Below are 23312 nucleotides of genomic sequence, written 5' to 3'. Positions count from 1 at the left end.
TTTTTCTCATATGTATTTCTTCGAAGTAGTGAATCTAGAGTTTAAATCCATCAGGGTAAGTAGAGAGTAGGTGATATGTTGGCTGGTCCCAGAAGTCTACAAGTGGCTATTGGGGATATTTCTTCTCTGAAGCCTGGATCTTGTGTTTGCTTCTTTCCTGTTGGGACAGCCACTCCTGCCCATCTTGTCATGAGTGCACTCGTCCTCACATTCACCTGCAGTCTGATAACAAAATTAAGATCAAGATCTAATAGAAAGAGGATGGGGTTTGAGTTAGATAGACTTCTGATTCTACCACTTACCATGTAGGATGTCTTGGAAAACTTACTTAACATCTCTTAGCCTCAGCTTTCATATCTATAAAATGCAGGGAATTCTGCCTCAGAATAGTTGTAAAAAATAGAAATTACATGTGAAAATAAATGATATATAGTTTAGTACCCAAGATGATGTATAGATAATACATAACTTTCATTGTTATCCCTTCTCCTAGCAGGTAGAATATAATTATCTTTCCCCAATGCATTGTTTTTCTAAATAATGTCTCATCTAGAGTTTTTTTTCCCCTAAAAGCTATAGACTCACAGCACTTGCTTGCCTCATTTCTGCTCACAGGGCATTTGATACCTTAGCTAAAGCACTTAATACCACAGACAGCTCCTCGCCTCCAAGCCTGGCAGACGGGATAGACACCAGTGGAGGAGGAAGCATCCATGTCATCAGCAGAGACCAGTCCACACCCATCATCGAGGTTGAAGGCCCTCTCCTTTCAGACACTCACGTCACATTTAAGGTGAGTGTGTTTAGCTTAACCACGTGCCCCCAGCCCAGTAGGAGATGGGCTGTATACCAAAGATGGTCTTCATTTAAAAATCAAAACTTAGAGTGAGCTCATTTTCACGTTGTGGCATTTGATCAGGATATTATATTCCAGAACCGTCATTCCCATTATGAATCAGTTTCGGTCATCTTCTGCTCACAGTGTCATTTGGCTCTGAAGGTAGCTCTGAAGCAGGCATGGCCTGTCATTGTTCAGAGAGGTTATGTGGTGCTGATCAGTGAGGGCTGATAGCTGACTGCTCTGGCTTCCACCTTCCAGTGACAACCTGGCTCCAGCACAGGCAGGCCCCTTTTTCTGCTCCAACAACAAGCAGCCAAGACCTCATGCCCTGGAGCCATTGGTCCTGACTTTGCCCTCTAGAGCAGGGGTCCACAGACCAGTACAGTTCTGTAGCCTATTAGGAACCAGGCTGCATGGCAGGTGAGCGGCAGGGAAGTGAGCGAAGCTTCATCTGTATTTGCAGCCTCTTCTCAGCACTAGCATCACTGCCTCAGCTCCACCTCAGATTATCAGGCATTAGATTCTCATAGGAGCACTGGTCCCTGGTGCCAAAAAGTTGGGGACCACTGCTCTAGAGCCATAGAAAATAGATCTCATATCTTTGAAGAGTGCTGTGAGGTCCTCATAGGTTTAAGTACACTCTGCCCCACTGGCCTCACTTCTGTAGGACATTTCCATCTTCCCTGAAACCATCTTAGTTTCAAGGTCTCCAGACTGAGTTTTTGTTCCCCTAGCATTATTTACTGGAGAGATCTGGCCAGTCACTTAGGAAGATTGGGTCCCACCTCATAGTTGCCCCAGGGTGCCAAAGACACAGGTCACCAGTGAGATTCTAGCTTCAAAGGCATTAGAGCTCCTTCTAGACCATGGAGCTCCTGGAGCCCGGGCCAGACATTCTGGTCGTGGGATAGATATCATTCTCCTACCATCTGGGCTTCTGCTCAGCTTTTACTCATTGTTACCTTGAGGTCACCACCTACCAAATGTCTGCTAGTCCTTGAAGTTGAGCCATTTCCTAATTTGATTTGGACTTGAACCTGTGGCTCAAAATAGAATTGCCTTAAAACAAAGAACAGTTTTGTTGTGGCAAGAGTTGAAAAGTATGTGTTTGTATGGGTAAGCTGGGGGGGTTCCCCATCGTTCTACATTTTAAGGGCCATCAGACTGTACTTCACTGGACAAGAAAGCACACTTCATAGGGTCCACACAGGATCCTCAACATCAGAAACAGTGACTCTGGCTGCCATGATGTTGAAACACGAGAGGGATTCACATTGACAAACCAAACTATCCCATCCCTCTTTTACTTCCTGTGCTGTGTACCTTCTCCAGCTGACAATGCCCAGTCCGATGCCAGAGTACCTCAACGTGCACTACATCTGCGAGTCCGCATCCCGCCTGCTTTTCCTGTCCATGCACTGGGCCAGGTCAATTCCAGCCTTTCAGGCACTTGGGTAAGTAACCTTTTTCTCTGTGTATCCTTGGGCAAGGGCTTTTCCCTCTCTGGGAAGGGCCTAGAAGATCTCTGAGGACCCTTCTCTTTTGTTCCTATGCCCCGATTTTCCTATGACCGTGGTTGCCAAAGATAGTGTTCCTCAAACCTTCACCATATGCAGAGAATTTAGAGCTAGGAGCCATGGATGGAGTGGAATAGAGGCAAGAGTTGTCCTGAAATCTGGAAACAAGTAGAGACATGCTGCATCAGGGGGCATCTGAGATAAGGACAGACTGTTTTGCAGTGTACTGACCATGCCATCCTGAGTGTAAATTACCCAAGGCAGAGCTGAAAGCTGTCTCGGCTGGCCGCCTCCTCCCTGCTACCGTCCCAGCTCCTCCTCTGCAGGCTTTCAAGGCTCTTCTCAAGCACAGGTGTAGGGTATGTCGCTTCCCTTCAGAATCCACACTCAGCTCTTAGTCCTGTAATCACTGCAGCCTCTCAAGATAACCACGCCAGGACAGCTGCAGATTCAGAAGGCTGTATGAAATGAGAGTTTAGTCATGCCTATTAAGATTTTTCATTACTTAAGTTTAAAGAATCTGAAGAGAATAGTTTACCTTCAGAGGGACTTAACTAAGAGATTTTTAGTTAGTGGTGTTCTTGGAGAATGATCCTAGATACACCATAGACCTTCAACATTCACTTGCCAAATCCACTTGTTTGGGGCATGTTGGGGCTTGGAGAGGTGCCAGCACACACCCGCACCCACACTCACCTCTGTGTCCCCAGGCAGGACTGCAACACCAGCCTGGTGCGGGCCTGCTGGAACGAACTCTTCACCCTTGGCTTGGCCCAGTGTGCCCAGGTCATGAGTCTCTCTACTATCCTGGCGGCCATTGTCAACCACCTGCAGAACAGCATCCAGGAAGGTAGGGCTGGGGACGTGGGGGAGTATGTCTCCATCTAGACTGGCCCATCACAAATTGGCCAGCCTCAGTGTCCCACAGCATCCATAGATTGAGGGAAGTTTAACTTTTAAGTTATAGGACCTTTACCAATCAGAATATTTAAATTTCCATCTGCCTTCTTTTCATGACGAATACGAAAGAGGGAAATAAAGATAATAGAAAAAAGTTGCCAACTTCCTGATATGTAGGTATTTAGTGGTCTTCAGAATAATCACAGCTTGTTTTCAACTCCATTAACAGGTTACTCTTTCATGTGTAATATCTCACAGATCCTCACAACCCTGTAGAGATTTATTATCTCAGTGTTACATATGGGGAAACTGAGGTCCCAGTAAGGTCCCTGGCTTGCCCCAAATGAAACAGCAAGTAGAAGAGCTGGGACACCAACCTGGGTCATGCAGACCCCCTGGTCCAGGACAGTTAACCTCACCCAGCTCCTCATGAATGAATAGGTGACTCTAAGATCTGTGGCAACCATCTAACATTTGGTGGTCAGATCCCAGCATGTCAGGACTAGGAGACAGCCAGTGCAGTCTCTCCACATGCTGCATGTCCACAACACACTGATGACACTGTCCAGACGGGGCATGCCCAGGGTCCAAGACTAACAGTCTACACTTGCAGCCGAATTGGAATTCAGCTGCACTTGTAATTGGGCATTCCAGGTGTTTGCTATCTAGCAATGTGAGTTACCTAGTCACACCTTTGTTTTTCTAGTCATTCCTTTGGAATAGTTATAAAAAGGTGATTTTTAAAGCCCTATAACATTTTATTGAATTAAATTAGCTTTGTTCACAAATGAGCTTGAGTTTTCTTTATTTTTAACTGAATGTAGTTAATACTGATACCCGTCAGCAGAGTGTTGTCATGAGGATTAAATCAGATAAAATTTGACAACTAAAAAATGCCAACATTTCAGGTTGACAAATATATTTTAAATGCCTGCAGAGACTTAGAAAACCTAACCATTGATAAGAATGGACGTATATCAATTTGTACCCGTAGGCCAAAGGTGCTGCCGAGGGTAGGGCCAGGGAGAATTGCTGGTCCAGGGATTCATTGAGGCAGAAGATGTAACGGTGGAATTGGAGTACCTATTGTCACTTCATTTTTAACTGGAAATTGAAGCTCTTGACACTCTTGAGATAACTGGTTTTTCATTAAAACATGAAATTATTCTCTTTCAATCTGTGACCCCTCAAAGAAGTTCGTGTTATTGTACTTATCAGCCTTTCTTAGGGGATCTGTGATGTTGATTTCTAGATAAACTTTCTGGTGACCGGATAAAGCAAGTCATGGAACACATCTGGAAGCTGCAGGAGTTCTGTAACAGTATGGCGAAGCTGGATATAGACGGCTATGAGTATGCATACCTTAAAGCTATAGTTCTCTTTAGCCCCGGTAAGATATGTGGTGGTGACAAATGACAGTTTTCCACCTGTGTCTACTGATGTTTATGAACATGAATGTGTTGTCAAGTCATCAGTGGTGTAGAGAGAGCCCTGCCAGACTGTATGTGACTGAATGTTCTCATAATAGGTGTGCTTTACTAACATAAACATATGCATTCTTTTAAATTCTTGTCTTTACAGTCTCAAAGAAATGACTTCATATACTGGATAGATTTAATCTGTATCCTAATGAAACCATTGCCCAAATGGGGCTGTACATACAAAAGAGTGTTCTACCATCTTGTGTCCTTTTTGTTTGTTTTGATTTGTTTTGTTTTGCTCTTTACCAATTTTCAGGTTATGTTAGCATATATATCCCAGTACAGATTGAAACTGCACAAGTTTACCCATAGTCTCTGGAGGGCAGTAGCAGCAGCTGCTGCAGGGCACACGAAAAGGTGTGGTCACAGCAGATGAAGAAGAGGCAGCAGGACTGTTGGTGGAAAGTAAGAGACGGCTGGGCTGGCCTCACTTCCCCTCGGCTGTTATCTCAGAGCCTCCTGAGAGTGTCACTTGGGTGACTCTTGTCCTGACTGGTGTCCTCAATAGCAGGAGTTGGACACAGCTTAACCTTTCCCTTCCCCCCCAGCCCTCTACTCACAAACAAAATAGCTAATAAAAATGGGAGAAATTATGCAATTAAATATCTAGAAAGTGAGTTTTTAATTACATGGGCTAGTTTTTAAATCGATGTGTTTTCTAGAATAGTAGGAAAGAGTAGGAAACCAAATGTCCAGAACCTGCAGGTGGGGCTGCTGAGGCTAGAATGACCACTCAGAGCCCAGCCCCCAGTCAGGCCTTGGCCCAGTACAGAGGAAAATCCGGTGTTCTGACAATAATATCCAGACCTAATATCAGCCTCCAGAGTTCAGTCTGTTGTACTTGAGAATTTGTCAGAAGTTTGATTAAAAATAAGTACTAAGAACTCTGTAAGGGAGGCTTTCTGAATACACAGGGCAATTTGGGGGCACTTTTCTCTTTTCAGATCATCCAGGTTTGACCAGCACAAGCCAGATTGAAAAATTCCAAGAAAAGGCACAGATGGAGTTGCAAGACTATGTTCAGAAAACCTACTCAGAAGACACCTACCGGTGAGGCGCACAGGCACACACACACTTGCTCAGGGCAGGGAGGAGCAGGGCTGGATCTGTAGTTGCAAATATAAATTACATTAGCCTTTCCTTTTCTAGCAGCCTAGTAGAGCCTCCATTTGATCACATTTTAATTCCAGCATTTTATAACAGGCAGTAATGGAGTATGGAAAGCGCTAGGCAGGGAGGGTCAGGAATGCTAGGCTATCCCAGTGTTGCTGAGTAACTGGGCAGGACCTTGGGTTGATCTCTTCTGGAGCTAACATTGTGCCAGAGGCATGAGCCCTCATAGAGGCCTTCCTTACCCAGAACAGTTGGAAGCTCTGCCCCTCTGATCCGCATCCATTCACTAGGCAATGCTAGAGTACTTTACAGAAAAGTTTTCATTGACAGAAACTAAACCTGACCCCTATAAAGGAGTAAGTGGGTTGTGTAAATAGTAATTTTATCTTCAGAAAAACTGATTTTTTAAAGTTTCTTTATTTGGATAAAAATTAATTTGTAGTATTTGTAATGGTTGGGCAGCAAATATGTAAATGAGCCCCTCTCACGGAAATTTGAACAGGAAAGTTCTTCTGAAGTAGGGAAGAATGCTTGGCAGGTTTTCCAGCTGAGGACTGCTTGCAACCCACTGGGGCCTATGTGAATTTATGGGGCTCCTTCAAGCAAATTATTTAATATTTCCCTCCCCACCCTGTCTTCTCAAAATAAATGCTGGAGCAAAAATTGACCAGGGTGATGCATGGCCCCCCCTTCCCCAACTTGCATCTCCTGTGCAGACCTCAGTTCACAGATGTCCTGTGGAATGGAACTGCCCCCAGCCCGAGGAGGACCATTTCTCTGGTGTGATCGGGGGACCTGTGGCTGGCCCTGCTGGCAGAGAGCCTACCTCTGCTTTAGGCACACCTTTATGGTGCACAAGTACCTTTCGCCAAAGCGGGATCTATTTTCTATTGGAATCACTGAAGACCTCACCATGAATCTATAATATCTTCAGCCTCAATACATAGAGAATGGAATTGTTAAGTAATGCACCCACACTTAGAACTCATACATCCAGCCAGGCGCAAGCTGTCCTCTGAGGAAACCACGGGCCTATTACCACACAGTGTCTGCAGCCGGAGAGCTGAAAATGCCCCTCTGGGGGCTGCTGGCAGAGCCATAGCACACTAGAATCACCCTGACAATAGCAACGCTGTGGTCTTTGAAAGTAGATGTTCTGAAAAAATCCTGAGTCACTCCTTGTCCCATCAAGGACCCCAGGGGAGAGGGTGGCAAGCCAGATGATTTGGGACCAAAAATGAAATAAAGAAGGCTTTCTCATAGGATTTAGAAACTCACTCAACACTGTTCCCAAAAAATAGCCCTAGAATGGTTTTATCTCCTGCTTATACTCATTTAGTTTTTCCCTCTGTATGCTTTTTCTCATACTTTTTGTTCCTCCTGAAATACCCTCCCATTCCTCCCCATTCTTTTATATCTCTGCTGATAGACATTTTAGACTGCTTCTAAGGCCCAGCTGAGATGTGCCATGTTCCAGGAGGTCCCCCTTGATTTGCCCTTGCAGACTTCCTAACACCTTGCAGCCAGTCAACCCTTCCAGGTCTGTGGTGGAGTCCCCTTACACCTTTGTGCACCCTGCAAGACTCACAGTTGGCTGGGTAAATGGATGATGGTGCTGGAATGCTGTTTGCATAATATGAATATTATTTTTAAAATTTTTTTCCCCTCTTTAATTCCCCCCACACACACTTCCAACCCTGACCTACGGATGTTGCTGTCTCTCCTTATGAACTGGATCTCTGAAGGTGGGGTGTCTCCTCCCACATGCTCTCAGCGTGCACCCGGGGCCTGGCACTCCCATAATTTCTCTTTTTAAAAGTAACTTACAATGTTCACTGTAGAAAAAAAATTAGAACTTTAGTAAAGCAAAGAAATTTGTAACTGTAAATACCACTGTTTAGAGATATCTGTTAATGTTTTATGTATTTAACTTCCAGAAATTTTTTATGTATGTGTAATTGGAATCACGATAACAAAGTAAGGTAACCTTTTTCTCATTTAATACGCAATGAGCATACCTATTCTTCAGCATTATATGTTGCTAAGGAGATGATATAATTTAACATTTCCTACTGATAAGAATGTAGATTGTTTCCAGGTTGGGCTAGCACTGCAGTGTGCTTGCATACATCACTATGCACTGACTTTGGAATGGCCTGTCACACAGGGTGCTTCAGATAGTGTCCCATAGCCCTCCAGACATGGTCATAGTGTGCCTTTCCACCCAGGGTTTCTTCAAAACAAAAATTCTATGGTTTTATTTTAAATTATAATGCTAAATGAACACTGGAAGTTAGGGCAATACATAAAAAATTTTAATATGTAAGGTCACTCCAAATCCCAATACCGAGAGGCCAACCGTTAACATTCTGGTACACATCCTCCTGAATACTGTATTTACACATGTGCACACAAATAAATATACACAAGTGCAGTTATGCAGTACTTAGTGCTTCACAACCTCCTTTCGAGTTTTTATTCAGCTACATGTCATGGACTTCTTCCCTATCTTTGAATATGGATCTTTATTCTTTTTACTGATACGTAGTGATCCGTTATATGGAGACACCATATTTCTTTCAACCTATCCCCCATTGATGATTTCCTGTTTTGCTCTTTGGTGGAGGTAGACATTGTTATAAACAATAAAGAGAGCATGTTCATACATACATCTTGGCACGTACTCGTTTGACATTTTTTCTCATGATAAATTCCTACAAGAGGAACTGCTAAAATCAGAAAAACAAGACATAGATAGTGGATGGATCTCTTTGGTTCACTTCTGAGCAGTACAGACAGGACCTGTCGGAGCCTGTCGAGGGCAAAGTCTGGAGGGCAGTGGACCCTCCTTTCTCTCATGACTCTCTTTCTTACAGATTGGCCCGGATTCTCGTCCGCCTGCCTGCGCTCAGGCTGATGAGCTCCAACATAACAGAAGAACTTTTTTTTACTGGTCTCATTGGCAACGTTTCAATAGACAGCATAATCCCTTACATTCTCAAGATGGAGACAGCAGAGTACAATGGCCAGATCACTGGAGCCAGTCTATAGTGCATACCACACACCTACTGAGGAGCAAAAGGATCCTCCCCGGACAGCTCAGAGACAAAGAAAATGAAGTAGTGGTATTTTGGTATGTGCAAATATTTCCAGTATGTTAGCCATTTCCTACCTGGTTTCTTCTTATCTGTTAATCCCAGACAATAGCAACTAAAAGACTAGTAGGATCCTTTCCTGCCATAAGAAATGTTTCAATGCCTTTTGATGAAGCAGCAGATTTTGGAACAATCTTTTAACTCAATTTATATTTAGAAATTCTCAAAGGGCAAAAAACAAAGTTTTATAATGTCAGAGACTAGTATTAAAGAAAACTAAAAGAACCTAAGAGAACAGTATGTGTGTATATATATTAAAAATGTCCTTGGAATTAATAGCTACTAATTACCAGGGTAATAATATTAGCACTTTCTAAGCACTTCTTACTGCTGCGTAATGTTAGCAACATCTTGCCTGTGGGCAGGGCAAATGGAAAACTGTATGTCTTTTGCCTAAATGCTAATGATTTCTGTGAAAACGCAATAGGGTACAGGAGACAATCATTTACATTTAAGAAAAGAAGGCATCATTCCTAATTGTATGCACACTTGGTGGTATTGAACTAAAGTCCTGTGAGCGAATGAAAATATGGCTTATCTGTATCATGCAGGAAGTGGGAGTATACTAGCATAGTCAGTGGTGACCCAAACCAGAAGCTTCCTCAGAGCTGATGCTTGTCAGGTTCCCTGACCTCTGGTCCTGGTCTGTGACAGGCATCTGCAGGCTCCTCCAAACCTGGGGCATCTTCTGATGACTGGTTCTCAGAATTGGATTGCAACCAGTCAGATATTAACTGCCAATTCCTGCAGCAATTGACGTCCCCAAATCACCTCCGCCACTACGGCAGATGGAGCCTTCTGACCAAAAGGTGCAAGGTGGGCATTTTGAACCCTTGACAGTATTTCCTGAGTACAATCTGGGGTGGCTACACAGTGCTCATAGAGAGGAGTATGGCCTCCTTGGAGTGTGAAGGTTCCCCTCTTAAGAGTTTCCAGTCCAAATGCCCATTAAGAAGGGCCTGTGTTCCTGCAGTTCAGTACAGCTATGGGGGTGGGGTGGGGGTATGTGTGCAGGATCTTGCTGCCTGGCCAGGGCAATGGTGGTGCAGATGAATGGGAAGGTTCTCTGTTGACCTTAAATTATCAGGGTTTTCAGAATGTCTCCTTATTCAGCATCTCCGTTGGTACTGGCACACCGTGCACTTTTATTCCCCCAGGTGTGTGCCAGCAAACCAACCCTGGAGCATTCTAGATAATGGATGCAGAAGCAGACTGCCAGCTCCTTAAAAAGGCAACCCTTAATTCCCAAAGTTATCTTCTTTCTCATAAGTTGTAGTGACCATCATTTACAAGAACAGAATGTGGTTATAAGGAAGTTCTATCTAGAGAAGAGCACCCATAAATCCCCATGGACGTGAGTAAGAGCAAGCATTTCCTGTTGGGGAAAAGTGGCGTGTCCAAGATGAGGTCAGGTACTTTGCATTTTCTTTTGTATATCCCAGAATAAGAGAAAATGTAAGGTTAAATCTGCATCTCTTAAACCTTTTGATCAGATGATATCCAGAAAGATTCCAGTGCACTCCCTGTCTCCCAGGCACTCCCGGGTTTGGCTTGGGCCCTTGGTCAAGGTGAGCACCTCACAAGTGGTGCACGGGTACTGGGCACGCCAGCCACAGGCTTACAGCAAAGCAGGGTGGGATGCTTTATTCTGAAGTGTTAAAGTAGTTTTTGAAAGTCACTAGTGGGAATTAAATGGGGACAGTCTCTCCAGTTTCCGAATTCTAGTTCGGATTTGGTTTTATCATTTATAGTTAATGCTTTGGAAGCAGATTTTGGAGAAAGGGTGCCCATTATAAAATGATGGAAAGGATTTAATTTTGCTAGCTTAAATTTTTGGTTTTCTAACTTTGAAGTGATTTAAAAACTGGCCAAGACAATGGAGTTAGGGCAGGTCTGTATCATCTCTGCCTGTGAAGGATTTTAGCAGAGGGCATTTTAAAGAATGTTCATGCATCTTACACAGTGAATTGCCTATTTTACTCCTTGATTTTTGAATGTAAGCATGTCTGTCGATCACGGAGTAGCTCCCTGGAAATACGTGTTGTGTCACATCTTTCATATTCCGAGTTCTTGGTGTTGGTCAAAAGGCCCACAACCGGCCAGCTCCCTTATTCCCAGGGGCAAGCCCTGGGAGTCCTGTTGTCTATGGGGCTTTTAGACTTGGGTAGCCTTACGGTACTGAGCAGCTTAGCCAAGATCTAGACTGCGGTCCTGACAAAGCCACTGCTCTTTTCCAGTGGTATCTTACGTAATGTTGGAGAGTTACATGTTGTTGAAATTTGTGGAGTTCATTACATATAAATCATAAAACAGGACAGGAAGAGACTTAGAAAAAGACCAAATTTCTCAAGCAAATATTTTCCAAGTTATTCCTGGAAAGTATTTTTAAGGCAGAATGTTACTGCCCTTCTAATTTGAGATCTGTGTGTGTGTTTATGGGAGGGAGGGGGGTACATTATTTATTGTGTAACCTCTGCCACAAGGCCGTGGTTGGGGTTCTTTTGTTGTTTGGGGTTTTATATTTAATTTCAGGTGTAGACACTTGTAAGATGTGTTATGTAATTGCCCTCAAGAGGGATTGTTTTCTAGCTTGTCAGCGTCAGTATTAAATGTGGACTCTGTTCTGAGGCGGTTGCCACCAGTCATGGCGATAGCAATGGACGCATCTACTCTGAGCTCCCTGATATGGCAGCAACATACTCACTAGAGCTTACTTAGCTGTTTTGCTTGTTTTGGGGACAGCCACGGCAGGGAGCCAAGAATTAGAAGAGCTCCAGCTGTATCTAGTGCTTTTATTCTGGGAAAACCACATCCTAATCCTTTGGGGGAGTTTCCAGCAGAGCAGTCTCACTCCCTGCCTGCCCTCTGCCTGACAAGCAGCCCTTGGCTGTGGATCCAAGTTCTAGGACCTGGTTAGAGTCCAGAAGCTTGTGGCCTCCTTTCCAGTGGAATGACCTTATGTGCAGTGGGGCTATAGGTGACATTTCAATTCTGAGCCCAGGTCACGAAAAGTGCCATCATCTGACATTTTCCTTTATCTTGGGAGGTCAGTGCTCTTTCGATCCTAGAACGGTCTGAGCAGGCAGGGCAGACGCCCCCATACTACTTTCTCACTTCCATTCCCTAGATTGTATGGCTCTTTGAAAATGTCTTAACTTTGATGTGAATTTGTAATCAAGACAGTAGACTTGGGTCTCTTGTACACAGGCTTTGGACCTCCCGTGTGCCTTCCACCACCATGCACATCTGCGTGTCCAGCCCTGAGCTCCCTTCAGCGCATTGTGTACAGATTTATAGGCTTGTATGACTGAATGAATGTACATGTGTTTATATCTTCTATATATGTACAGTGTATATAGTGTGTGTATGTGTACATAGATGTATATTATGTATACAGACATGTAGCCACGTATCCAAACTTTTATGTTTTAAAGAGACTCTATGATAGAGTTGCTAAAGTAAATTGATGTGGGTGTTCCAAGGTCCTGCAGCAGGATGGATTTGCTGAGATTTTCTTAACTCCATTTTCCTTTGGGTGAGCCTGGCTGGGAAAGGCCATGAAGTCAGAATCTTCCCTCTGTACCAGGGAAAGGTCCTGACAGGATGACATTGCTATGTATTCTCTAGGTTCAGACAAGGGCTATGAAGCTAGAGGACAGTTTATCCTAATGTCCAAAAACTAGCTGGAGATCTTTAACCTGGTGGTCACAAACCCGTTTAAGACCTAACTGGAAGGAACTTAGCAGTTCCCAGATACTCTCATTCTGTCATGTGGTCAGTTTCAGAACCATCTGTGTCATAGGGCTTGGTAGCAATTTCCCCACTTGCTCTGTACTCAACAGACAGTGGGCACTCCCCTATGACTAAACAAATTCCCATCTAATGCCAGCTGAAAAAAAAAACCTACCAAGTATTCTGTAAAAGTATGTATGAATGTTGATGGCTAGCTTTATGGCATATAAGTTACAAATCTTAAAAGTCTCTACAGCATATAAATGAAACCACCAATTTTTCTGTAAATTATGATTTTAAAATTTCAGATGGAAACTGCATTTTAATATGGATATATGTATGCCCTTAAAGCTACAGATGCCAAATTTTCTCATCCAGCTCTATTCAGATGAATTTTCCCCCTTAATCAGGCTTTAAACTGAGACAGGCACTCGAGAGCCAGGGCCCAGCCCAGCAGTAGTTGCTTGTGGACCTGGTAAGCACAGGGGTCCTGACTGGCAGGAAGGTTAAAAGCTGGCCTGCTGAAAGAAATCACTGAGTAACTGCAAAAACTCACATAATCCAATTTTTTTTTTTTAATAAGCTATTGAAATGTTTGAAAACATTCATGGAGACCATAGCACTCAGTGCCTTTTGTGAGACTGGGCCATTCAGCCTTCAGCTTCCCCCAATGAGATTGATATAAAGAAGATCCTGCTGCTTCACTGGCTTCCCAGCAATGATTGTCACCTTTCCCATGTCCTTGCCTGTTGCGACAATCACACTATCGAAGGTGGCTTTCCAGTTAAAATAATAAAAGTGGAAGCTGGGCAGTCTCTAAATGGATCTTTAAAATAAAAATTTTCCTTTGGGTCTATGTATCTTAACAGCAACCTCCAAATAATTAAACTGAGCTTAAAAAAAAGTACCGGGATGGGGAATGTCCGAGCTATTTTTAATGCCCAATCATACTTTCAATTAAGAAGCCAATAATTGTGGTGTCTCAATATTTATACATACAACATAGAAAAAAGTGCTGAAAGAAAATGCTCAGCAACATTTATTCAGCTGACAGACTGATAAAGCTTAATATTTGGATAACATGTGGAAGTAGACTTTACATGAAAAATGGGCTTTTCTTTAAGAGAGTGTAACTGTCATTTTGACGACCAGAGCATGGATGGACTCAAATGCTGCTGTCACATACAACTCAAGTGCTGGAATATTTTTCTACAGTCTCTGTTCTCCCAATTATCTTGTAAACCAGTGTTCAACTAGTTTTATAACTGAAAAGCTGCACCTTTTTCATAGCACAAACCATAGTTTTTACCTGTAGTTTGGACCTGTTTAAATGTAGCTGCATAACCAGGCCTTTTAAACGACATCTGTTAAAGGAAAATTTGGGTGTTAGATTTTCTTGGGACCGTTTCTGTAACCTCTGCCCTTCCCAATATAGGAAATATTGTTTATGCCATTACCTTTTAATTCCAGGTTTAAAACTTGTTGAAAGCTATAGCTTGAAATCAGCTTTGTTTATGTGATGGCATTTAAAAACTAGCATGTTCTTTTTAAACTGAATTTTATATCTAATCAATGTCTTCAGTCTTGAAGAAGAATTTGCATTGTTGTGTTTGTATATAGAGTATTGCAGTGCATGAATTAGCTTTATGCATTTTATTAAATGCTATTTCAATGTGGCATTATTGTTGTGGCTTAATACTACTACCTAAATGAGGTTTATACTATTAAAAGTGAATTAAAGACTAAATGTGCATCCTGCTCATCATTTCTCATAATAGTAATAATAATGCCTGACCCTCCAAGCATTCTCACCTGAACCCCAAGTAGGTGGTGAGGAAGCAACTGGTAGTCAGAACCCTGTAGCTCTTACCTCACCTTAGCCTTGGCCAAAAGTGACTTAGCCCTGTCTATTTGATGGCCCACTGGACTTAGGTTTCTGGAGCAGAGCAGGCCTTGAGCTGCCATTACACACACCTCAAATCAGCAGACTCGTGATGTGGATATTTGCTATCCAGGGTAAAAATGTATTCGTAAAGTTTCAGAAATCATCTGACCTCTCATTTTACAGGTGAGAATTCTGGGGTCCAAAGTCAGATTCTGGGCAGAACCCACTGGCAGCCAACTAGGTTTAAATGGCTCTGCCAGGTAAGGTAGTACTAGTACTCAAAATGAAAACTGGTCACTTGAGCAGAACAAGGTCAAAAACCATTTAGGCAAACATTGCTTATGCAAATAAAATTAAACAGTATGTCAATCATAAATCTTCATAGCAATCTTCTCTAAGCTCCCATTTCTGTAAATTTTAAACCCATCCTTTATCATTATTAAAGAAATGGAAGGCAAAGGTTGAGATAATGCCCCTTAATGATATTTATTTCCGTGAATCACTATCTGCTGTCTGTGAGGAAATAGCCCGCGCAAATATTAACAGCAGCACTGACTCATCAGGTACTGGACATTTGCTAAAGAGGGGTCACTAGTTTGGTTCAGGGCCATCCTTCTGGTAAGCAATCTTTCTGGGCCATGTGGGCTGTGGGCCATGGAGGAAGGAATAATTCCATGAGGCTTTATGTCACCAGCTGTGACATAAAAAGGCCTGAAAAGGCCTGGCAGCCCAGCAGAAAGCCACGTCAGCTGCTGTGAAGGCCCTGGCTACAACCAGCACAGTGGGGTTGTTAGAAACATTGCAGGTACTGAAACCAGCACCTACAGGAGGGATCAGAATGGAGGATAGAGTTTTCTAGCCACCCTCCAAATGGTGATGGGAGAAAAGGCACTGAAGTGTTGAATTTCAATTAAACACAACTGAAGTAAGCTTGCCTCTTCCAAAATCAGACCCACATACCCACCTTCCTCCCCCAGTGCCCCCAAAGCTATCACCCTGAACACAGGTCTGGTACAGAATCACAGTAAACCATAACTTGGACATCAAATGTAAAAGGAGACAAATTTCTCTCAATTTGAGATAATCTGCAGCATTCATATAAATACATTCTAGTTTCATCATCTATAGCTAACTACCTCATGTGGCAGGGAGTGCCTTTATTTTCATTTTACAGATCGCTAGGCCTCAGCTAAGGCCAGGAACTCAGACCTCAAATCTAAGGGCAAGGTCTCCTGGTCTGTAGGCCAGCTGGTCCTTCACTTTTGAGCAAATAAAACTTTAAAGTGACCCTAGCGGGCTTTGGTGTCTCCCAAGGGCTAAAACCAGCACAACTAAAGTGGCAGTATCAATATCTTAGGAGAAAAAAACTACTAGGCAGACCCTCAGTAACACCTCACACCCTCTTCCAAACCTTAGTAAGCGAGAACTGAAAAAGAGGGCAAGCTGAGCAGCAGCCTCTTAACACCAGCCTCTCAGGGCAGAGCAGGCAGTGCCTTCTCCTTTCCTCCTTCATAGTCTGTAAACCTGCTTGCTAAGGGGCATACGGCTGGGGCCACAGGGGCTGGCACTGGCTCACTCATTAGTGGGCGCATTCCTAAGGGAGGCTGGTCTGTCTGCAGCCACAGGGGCCTCCTGCATCTGGCACGCCCACAGCCAGACCCCTCAGAAGGAAAGGGTCAGTTGGCTTTAAAAAGTGAGCATTCCACAAAGGCTTGCCCTGGGATTCTGTAAAAATACCCAAAGAGACTGAATGGAGTGGACGTTCACACTGCCAGCCCAAGATGGCTCCAGGCGCAGCAGCTTTAATTCTCAAGAGTAGGGTCTGGAACAGAAGTCAGTAGAGAACAGGGAGGAAAAGGCCAGAGGACAGAGTCAGGAATGTCAGCCTGTGGCCTTACACCTTCCTCATTCCAAAGCTCTGTCCCCACGTAGGCCTTCTTCCTTGTGCAGATCAGACTGGATAACACACCATGTTGATGGAGTAATTAAGGAGCATTTTATTTTCAGAGTCTCTGGGACAGAACGGGAGGCTTCCCTGTGATCAAGGTAACCCCAGCCCACAGGCCTGGGTCTTAGTCCTGGGCACTGGCTTTCAGAGTTGCTTTGTACCTCCCTGTCATCTCCTTGGGTAACGGCACCAGAGCTGGACAGGGCACCTGCCCTTCCACTTCACAGATACACTCCCGCAGGCAGTACTTTCGGGGTCCAAAGTTAGCCGGGTGAAAAAGCTGTTCTTTCTCCTGCTCCTCTTTCTTGAGGGTTTCCCTGCCAAAAGCACAGACAGCAACATTGCTCTGAGCCTCTGGGAAGCAAAGGATTTCTCAGAGTGAATCCCATCATCGGCCAGGGAGACCTGGATTTCCTGTGCCTCCTAAATTGTTCCTCACTCCCAAAACCTATCTGTCCCCTCCCCACAGGCTTCCCAGGGAGGGAGGATGGACGGCAGGAAGGCTTCAGCATGTGAACTGGGTGAGACCCCAGGGGAGGGGATCACTTGGGAAGCATACTCATCCCAGGCATGCTCAGCCTTCACAGCCAAGGGGCCAGCTCTGACTCGTCGGACAATCAGGATTAAAGCGGCCTAGAAATGCCTTTGTGCTTTCTCACAGACAGACATCCTTGGCTTCCCTCCCTCCTTTCCTCCATGAAAAGAAAAAAGACACAGTGGAACATATATATATATATATGCCTTACTGTTAAATTGTACGCCTGAACTTACTGGATTTCGTTAACCAATGTCACCATAAATAATAATAATAATAATAATAAAGTTTAAAGGTAAAAAAAAAGGAAAAGAAAAGAGACCTTTCACAGCAGGCCCCGGGGCTGGACACCCACTAGCTCCAAGCTGAGATTCCCAAGGAGGGACATGTTTCTGGCCACACACGGAAAGCTTTTCAGCTCCATCTCAGCTTCCCACTGACCCCAGGAGGGAAGAACACACCTTTATCCCCACTTCACAGCAGGAGTTACAGCGCAAGGCTCAGTGACTTACGGTCACACATCTGGTGAGCAGCAAAGCCAGATGAAACAAACTGTCCAGCCCATGCTCTCTGGTGAGTGTCTAGCTCACTGTCAGAGAGCCTGCCTTCTTGACACCCCTTCCTTCTCTCTCAAACTCTCTGGGCTAAGACGTTTGCTCCCCTCCAGGTCAACACCAGCAACTCACTCGTTCTTCCCCAGGATTTTTTTGATGTGCTCCATGATCTCCTTATTGCTCTTGGTCTCCACATCCACGAGGACCTGCTCACCAGAATCTGGAAACAGGAAGTAAAGATGGGGAAGAAAACCTGAGAACTTGGCAGATGCCCCTCAGCCTCAAATGTGGTGATTTGGGATTTGCTTTTAGCAGAGAAATATTCTAATAAAGTAAATATATTTGTTTCCATAACACGTAATGCTACTCTTTTCCATATTTCTTTAGACGTGAGCAGCCAAATTTCAGGCATGTACTATTTTAATAGAAATTCCCTGTTTACAGATAGATTCAATATCGTTAACATGACAATCCTCCCCAGACTGGTTTATAGGTTCAGTGCAACCCCTATCAAAATCCCAGCAGGTATGTGTATAGAAACTGACAAGTTGAACCTAAAATTCATACGAAGGACCCAAAATAGTCATCATTTTGAAAGAGCTAAAACTTTTATAAAAGTTTTTGAATAGAAAATCTTTATAACTTTACCTAAGCAAAGATTTTTAGATATGATATAAAAAACACCCAGAGAGAGAAAAATAACTCAAAATTCAAAACTTTTGTGCTTCAAAAGGCATCGTAAGCCATAGACTGGGAGATAATATTCACAATGCATAAATCTGATAAAGGACTTGTATCTCAATTATATAAAGAACTCTCACAACTCAATGAGACAATCCAACTAAAACGTACGCAAATATCTGAATAAACATTTAACAACAAAAAGCTAATAATCACATGAAAAGATATATAATATCTTAGTCATTAGGAAAATGAGAAAACTAAAACCACAATGAGATATTAGAGTGGCTAAAAATTTTTAAATGGAAAATACCAAGTGCTGATACAGAGTAACTGGAACTTTCCTACATTACTGGTAAAAACAAAATAGTACAGCCAAGTTAGCCAGTGAAATTAAGACAAAAAAAGAAAAAAATGATTGGACAAGAAAAAGTAAAACTATTTACAGATGGCATGACTGTATGTAGAAAATACTAAAGAATTTTTTTAAAAACTACAAGATATAAGTGAATTTACAACGGGACTGCAACCGCTCCGGGCGTTTCCAAAAATTAACTGTACTTCTACAAAATTGTGTGATGCTAACCAAAAACCTGAAATATGAAATATTTTAAAACACCATTTACAATAGTTATAAAACATATTCGATATTGTTAAAAAGTCTCTTCTCAAAATGATCTATAATGTAATTCCAATCAAAATCCCAGCTAGCTTTTTTCTAGAAACTGGCAACCAAATGTTAAAGTCTCTAGAAATGCAAAGAACCTAGACTAGCCAAAGTAACTTTGGGGAAAAAAGTTGGATTTACACTACCTGATCTTAACACTTATAAAGCCACACAAACCAAGACAGTGTATTAGAATAAGAACAGACAGATCGGTGAGAGAGGATGAAGAGTTCAGAAATACATGGCCAGGTGATTTTTTTGTATGTGGTAAGTTACGGGACATAAAATTTACCATTTTAACCATTTTAAAGTGTATAATTCAGTGGGTTTTGGTACATTCACATGTTGTACAACTGTCACTATTATCTAGTTCCAGAACTTTCTCATCACCCCAAACAGAAACTTTTTACCAATTAAGCAGTCACTTCCTATTCCCCACACTACCCCAGACCCAGACCCTGGCAACCACTGTCTGTCTCTATGGACTTGCCTGTTCTGGACATTACATATAAATGGAATCAAACACTCTATGGCCTTTTGTGTCTGGCTTCTTTCACTTAGCATAATATTTTCAAGGTTCAACTGTGTTGTAGCATGTGTCAGTACTTCATACCTTTTCATGGCTGACTATATGGATATACAAGCATTTTGTTTTTCTAATGATGGATTGATTTCTGACAAAGATGCCAACAAAATTCAATAAGGATAGTTTTTCAACAAATGGTGCTATAATAACTGAATATCCTGAGTCGGGAAAAAAATAAAGTGAACCTCAATCTCAATCTCTACCCTCTCTTAATATAAAGAAAATAACTCAAACTAGAGGACAGACCTAAATGTAAAATCTAAAACTACAAACCTAAAGGAAACAGGGCAAAACTCTTTGCGACCCTGGGGTAGGCAGATTTCTTGGATAGGATACAAAAAGAATTAAACATAAAACAACTGATAAGCTGAAGTTTATCAAAACGAAAACTTCTGCCCTTCAAAAGACCTTTAAGGAAAAGCTACAGACAAAAAATATTCACAAGACATATCTGACAGGCATTGCATCCTGTCAGATATATGTACAGAATATAAAAGAACTTGTTAGAAAACAAAACAGCTCAATTGTTTTTTAACGGACAAAAGATACAAGTAGACTCTACAAGAGAAATATATGAATAGCCAATAAGCACATGAAAAGTTATGATAAATGCAAATTACAACTTCTATAAGATATATACACCCACAGGAAGGGATAAAAATTAAGACAATAAAGGCCCCTAAAGATGTCCCTGTGCTAATCCCCCAGAACCTGTATATCACCTTAAGTGCCCAAAGAGACTCTTTCAGATGTGGTTAAAGACCTGGAGATGGGAGATTGTCCTAGATAACCTGGTAGGCCCGATTTAATCACACGGTCCTTGAAATTGGAAAAGCTCTCTGGGACCTGTGACTACGGAAGAATGGCCAGAAATACAACATTGCTGGCCTTGAAGACTGAGAAAAGGGCCACAAGCCAAAGAAAGTGGGTGACCTCTAAGGAGCAGGAAGTCGTGGAAGAAGATTTATCCCTTGAGCCTCCAGAAAGGAAGGCTCGGCTGACACCTTGATTTTAGTCTATGTTGGACTTCTAACCTACAGAACTGTAAGAAATTTGTGTTGTTTTAAACCACCAAGTGTGTGGTAATTTGTTACAGCAGCCACAGGAAAGTAATGCAACTACCACCACCAGTTTGGGTAGGATGTGGATCTACCAGGACCCTCTCACTCAGCTGCCTGGAGGGTGAGATGGCACAATCATTTTGGAAATCTGTTCGGCAGTTCCTAAGAACGCTACATATCTATTCTGTGACCCAGCAATCCCGTCCTGAGGCGTAGGCCCAGGAGAAGTGAGCACCCATGTCTAGAAAGATGACTTGTGCCAAGAAGGTACTGATAAGCACCTTAGCAGCCAAAAATTAGAAACAACCCTTTGCAACCAGAGAGGCCCCTCCAATCAAACCTCCCTTCAGGCAAGCCCTCCTGCAAGTCAACGGCCCAGCTGTTGTGTTGGGGATCCACCAGAGCAGCACCAGAGCCGAGCCCAGGCTCTCCCTGGCCTAGGTCTAGGATCTGCCCGTTTCTGCCCAGTGCAGAGCTACAACTTCCCACTGGACTGGCCCAGACTTTCCAAGAGCTGCACCACCATCTGAGGCTCCTCCCGTCCAGCTCTCCTTCCTTCTCCCCCTCCTCTCAGAGATGTCAGACCTGCTTTGTCATCTGAAGACGTTCCCTGCCTACTCCTCTACCATCTCCCCTTTATCTCCAATAAATCTCATACTTTTAACTGTCTTGTCATTTAACAAAAACCGAGATGCTCATCAACAGGTGATCAGATAAACTGTGGTATATATTCTCACTACTTAGCAATAAAAATGAATAAGCTACTTATGCACATAATGTGGATGAATCTCAAAACCATGAGTGAAAGCCAGACACACAAAATATATATATATACTGTGAGATTCTATTTACATGAAGTTCTGAAACAAAATTAATCTATGGTGAAAGAAACAGCAGTGGTTGCCTCTGGTGGAAATTAACCAGAAAGTAGCACTAGAGAACTTTCTGGAGTAACAGAAATGTTCTTCATCTTCACTGGGAAAGTGGTGACACAGGTACATAAATGTCAGAACTCATTGATCTATGCGCATTAGTCCTGTGCATTTATTATAGGTAAATTATGTCTCAATAGAGTTAATTTTTTAAAATGCAAACACAAAATACATATACAAAATTGCCATATCACCATTTTCTTCACTCGCCCCTTATCTTGCTCTATTTATTTTTTACAACACTTATCTTTTAATATACTATCTTGTGAAGTTTCTTGTTCGTTCTGGCTCCTCCTGGTAGGGTATCATCTCTACAAGGGCAGAGATCTTTGTATGGCTCCCTGACACCCCAAGCACCTACAGCAGTATCTAAGTCCTAGCAGACATTCGTTATATATTTGCTGAATGAGCTGGCCATTTCTGGCCAGAAATAAAATGAAAGAACATCATCTTTTTGGATACTGAAACATTTCCCAATCTACACATCATTTGATTCCCAACTGTGTAAGGTTGATGTTTTGCCTTTAGTTGAGAAATAAAGCAATGGGACTGTTACTCACTCAGGGTCAAAAGCTGAGCCAAAACATCTGATCTTCTGACTTCTGGGCGCTGAGCCCAATTTAACTGAATAAATGTTCACTTGGTCCAGAGAGGACACACACGGACATACACTTTTCAAGAGAATGTGGCCAGCACTAAGAGGGGCTTTAGGGATGGGGAAAGGCCAATCTAAGGGTATAGGGAAGGTTTCCTGGGAGAAGTGGTGCCCAAGCTGAGTCCTGAAGGATTTTAAAAAGATAATAATAAGCAAAGAAAATAGAAATAGGATTTTGACAGATGAACTGACATGAGTAAAGGCACTGAAGCAAGGTATGGCGAGGGAACTTGGAAAAACTAGCCTGTGTGGCGTAAGACTTGTAAGAGATGTGGGGGCGACTGGAGACAAGAAGAGTCTAGATCTCAATGGCCACTGTGTGCCACGGTATGGGAAGCCGAGGTGATGGGAGCAACATTAGTTTACAACAGTCTGTACCTCAGATCACTTGACTGCTATAGTAGGAGGAACAGATGGAAGAAAAAACAGTCCTGGACCACAGCAGAGAGGCCCCACACTCACCTAAATAGAATCGAAGGAAGGGTGATGGTGTCATGTTCTTAAACATCATGATCTGCACCCAAGGGTTTTTGTACTGGATCTGAGGTATGTTGAAAAACACAAATTTCCTGCAAAAGAGAAGAAATTAAACCCGTGAAACAATAGTTTTTAACCTAAAATTCTGCATACCTGTGTACTTTTCTAGGAAAAAGGTTCAGAACTTTCATCAGATTCAGAAACAGAAACGTAAGTGCCCCTCAAAAGATAACTGATTAAATAAATTACAATAGGACCGTATATCTGGATCCCTCTCCACCCATTCTCCATCCTGAATGGCTAACCTATGTGGACTTTGGAAATGGGGTTCCTTGCCCTCCAGATTGTGTTGCATATGGCCAACAGGAAGTCCTGGCAAAAGACTGGAAGGAGGAAGCAGAGTCAAGGTATTTATTTCCCTGGCCAGTCCCCTGACTCCTTCCATCAGGCAGCCCTCTCCATCTCCAGGTTCCAACTCCCCCTACCTCCACAAGCCTAGACCTGTGATTTCTTTTCCCGATCTTTCCCCACAACTCTGTAAACAGTCCCTTAATTAAAGGCTCAAGTGATCTGAACTTAAATATACCTTAGG

General features: G+C 42.9%; 2 protein-coding genes across 4 annotated transcripts in view; one reads left to right on the top strand and one right to left on the bottom strand.

The window, feature by feature from the left end:
* The window catches only part of NR2C2 (nuclear receptor subfamily 2 group C member 2), an 85497-nt gene extending 71011 nt beyond the window's left edge, over nucleotides 1-14486 (top strand). The window contains exons 9-14 of one of the 2 annotated variants that reach the window (XM_023529075.1): nucleotides 616-793; nucleotides 2174-2295; nucleotides 3069-3208; nucleotides 4511-4648; nucleotides 5684-5789; nucleotides 8729-14486. In XM_023529075.1, coding sequence (XP_023384843.1) covers nucleotides 616-793; nucleotides 2174-2295; nucleotides 3069-3208; nucleotides 4511-4648; nucleotides 5684-5789; nucleotides 8729-8903 — 859 coding nt within the window. In that variant the 3' untranslated portion in view covers nucleotides 8904-14486. The remainder of the gene's footprint in view (nucleotides 1-615; nucleotides 794-2173; nucleotides 2296-3068; nucleotides 3209-4510; nucleotides 4649-5683; nucleotides 5790-8728) is intronic. The other variant, XM_011357415.2, reaches the window with a different exon arrangement.
* Nucleotides 14487-16597: 2111 nt separating this feature from the next.
* Nucleotides 16598-23312, bottom strand: part of MRPS25 (mitochondrial ribosomal protein S25) — a 10653-nt gene continuing 3938 nt past the window's right edge. For both annotated transcript variants that reach the window (XM_011357414.2, XM_023529076.1), the window contains exons 3-4: nucleotides 17794-17881; nucleotides 16598-16889 (exon numbers count right to left, since the gene is read on the bottom strand). In XM_011357414.2, coding sequence (XP_011355716.1) covers nucleotides 16697-16889; nucleotides 17794-17881 — 281 coding nt within the window. In that variant the 3' untranslated portion in view covers nucleotides 16598-16696. The remainder of the gene's footprint in view (nucleotides 16890-17793; nucleotides 17882-23312) is intronic.

The sequence above is a fragment of the Pteropus vampyrus genome, unplaced genomic scaffold (assembly GCF_000151845.1).
Source record: "Pteropus vampyrus isolate Shadow unplaced genomic scaffold, Pvam_2.0 Scaffold35, whole genome shotgun sequence".
NCBI classification, from domain to species: domain Eukaryota; kingdom Metazoa; phylum Chordata; class Mammalia; order Chiroptera; family Pteropodidae; genus Pteropus; species Pteropus vampyrus.
This window is presented reverse-complemented; position numbering and strand designations above follow the sequence as displayed.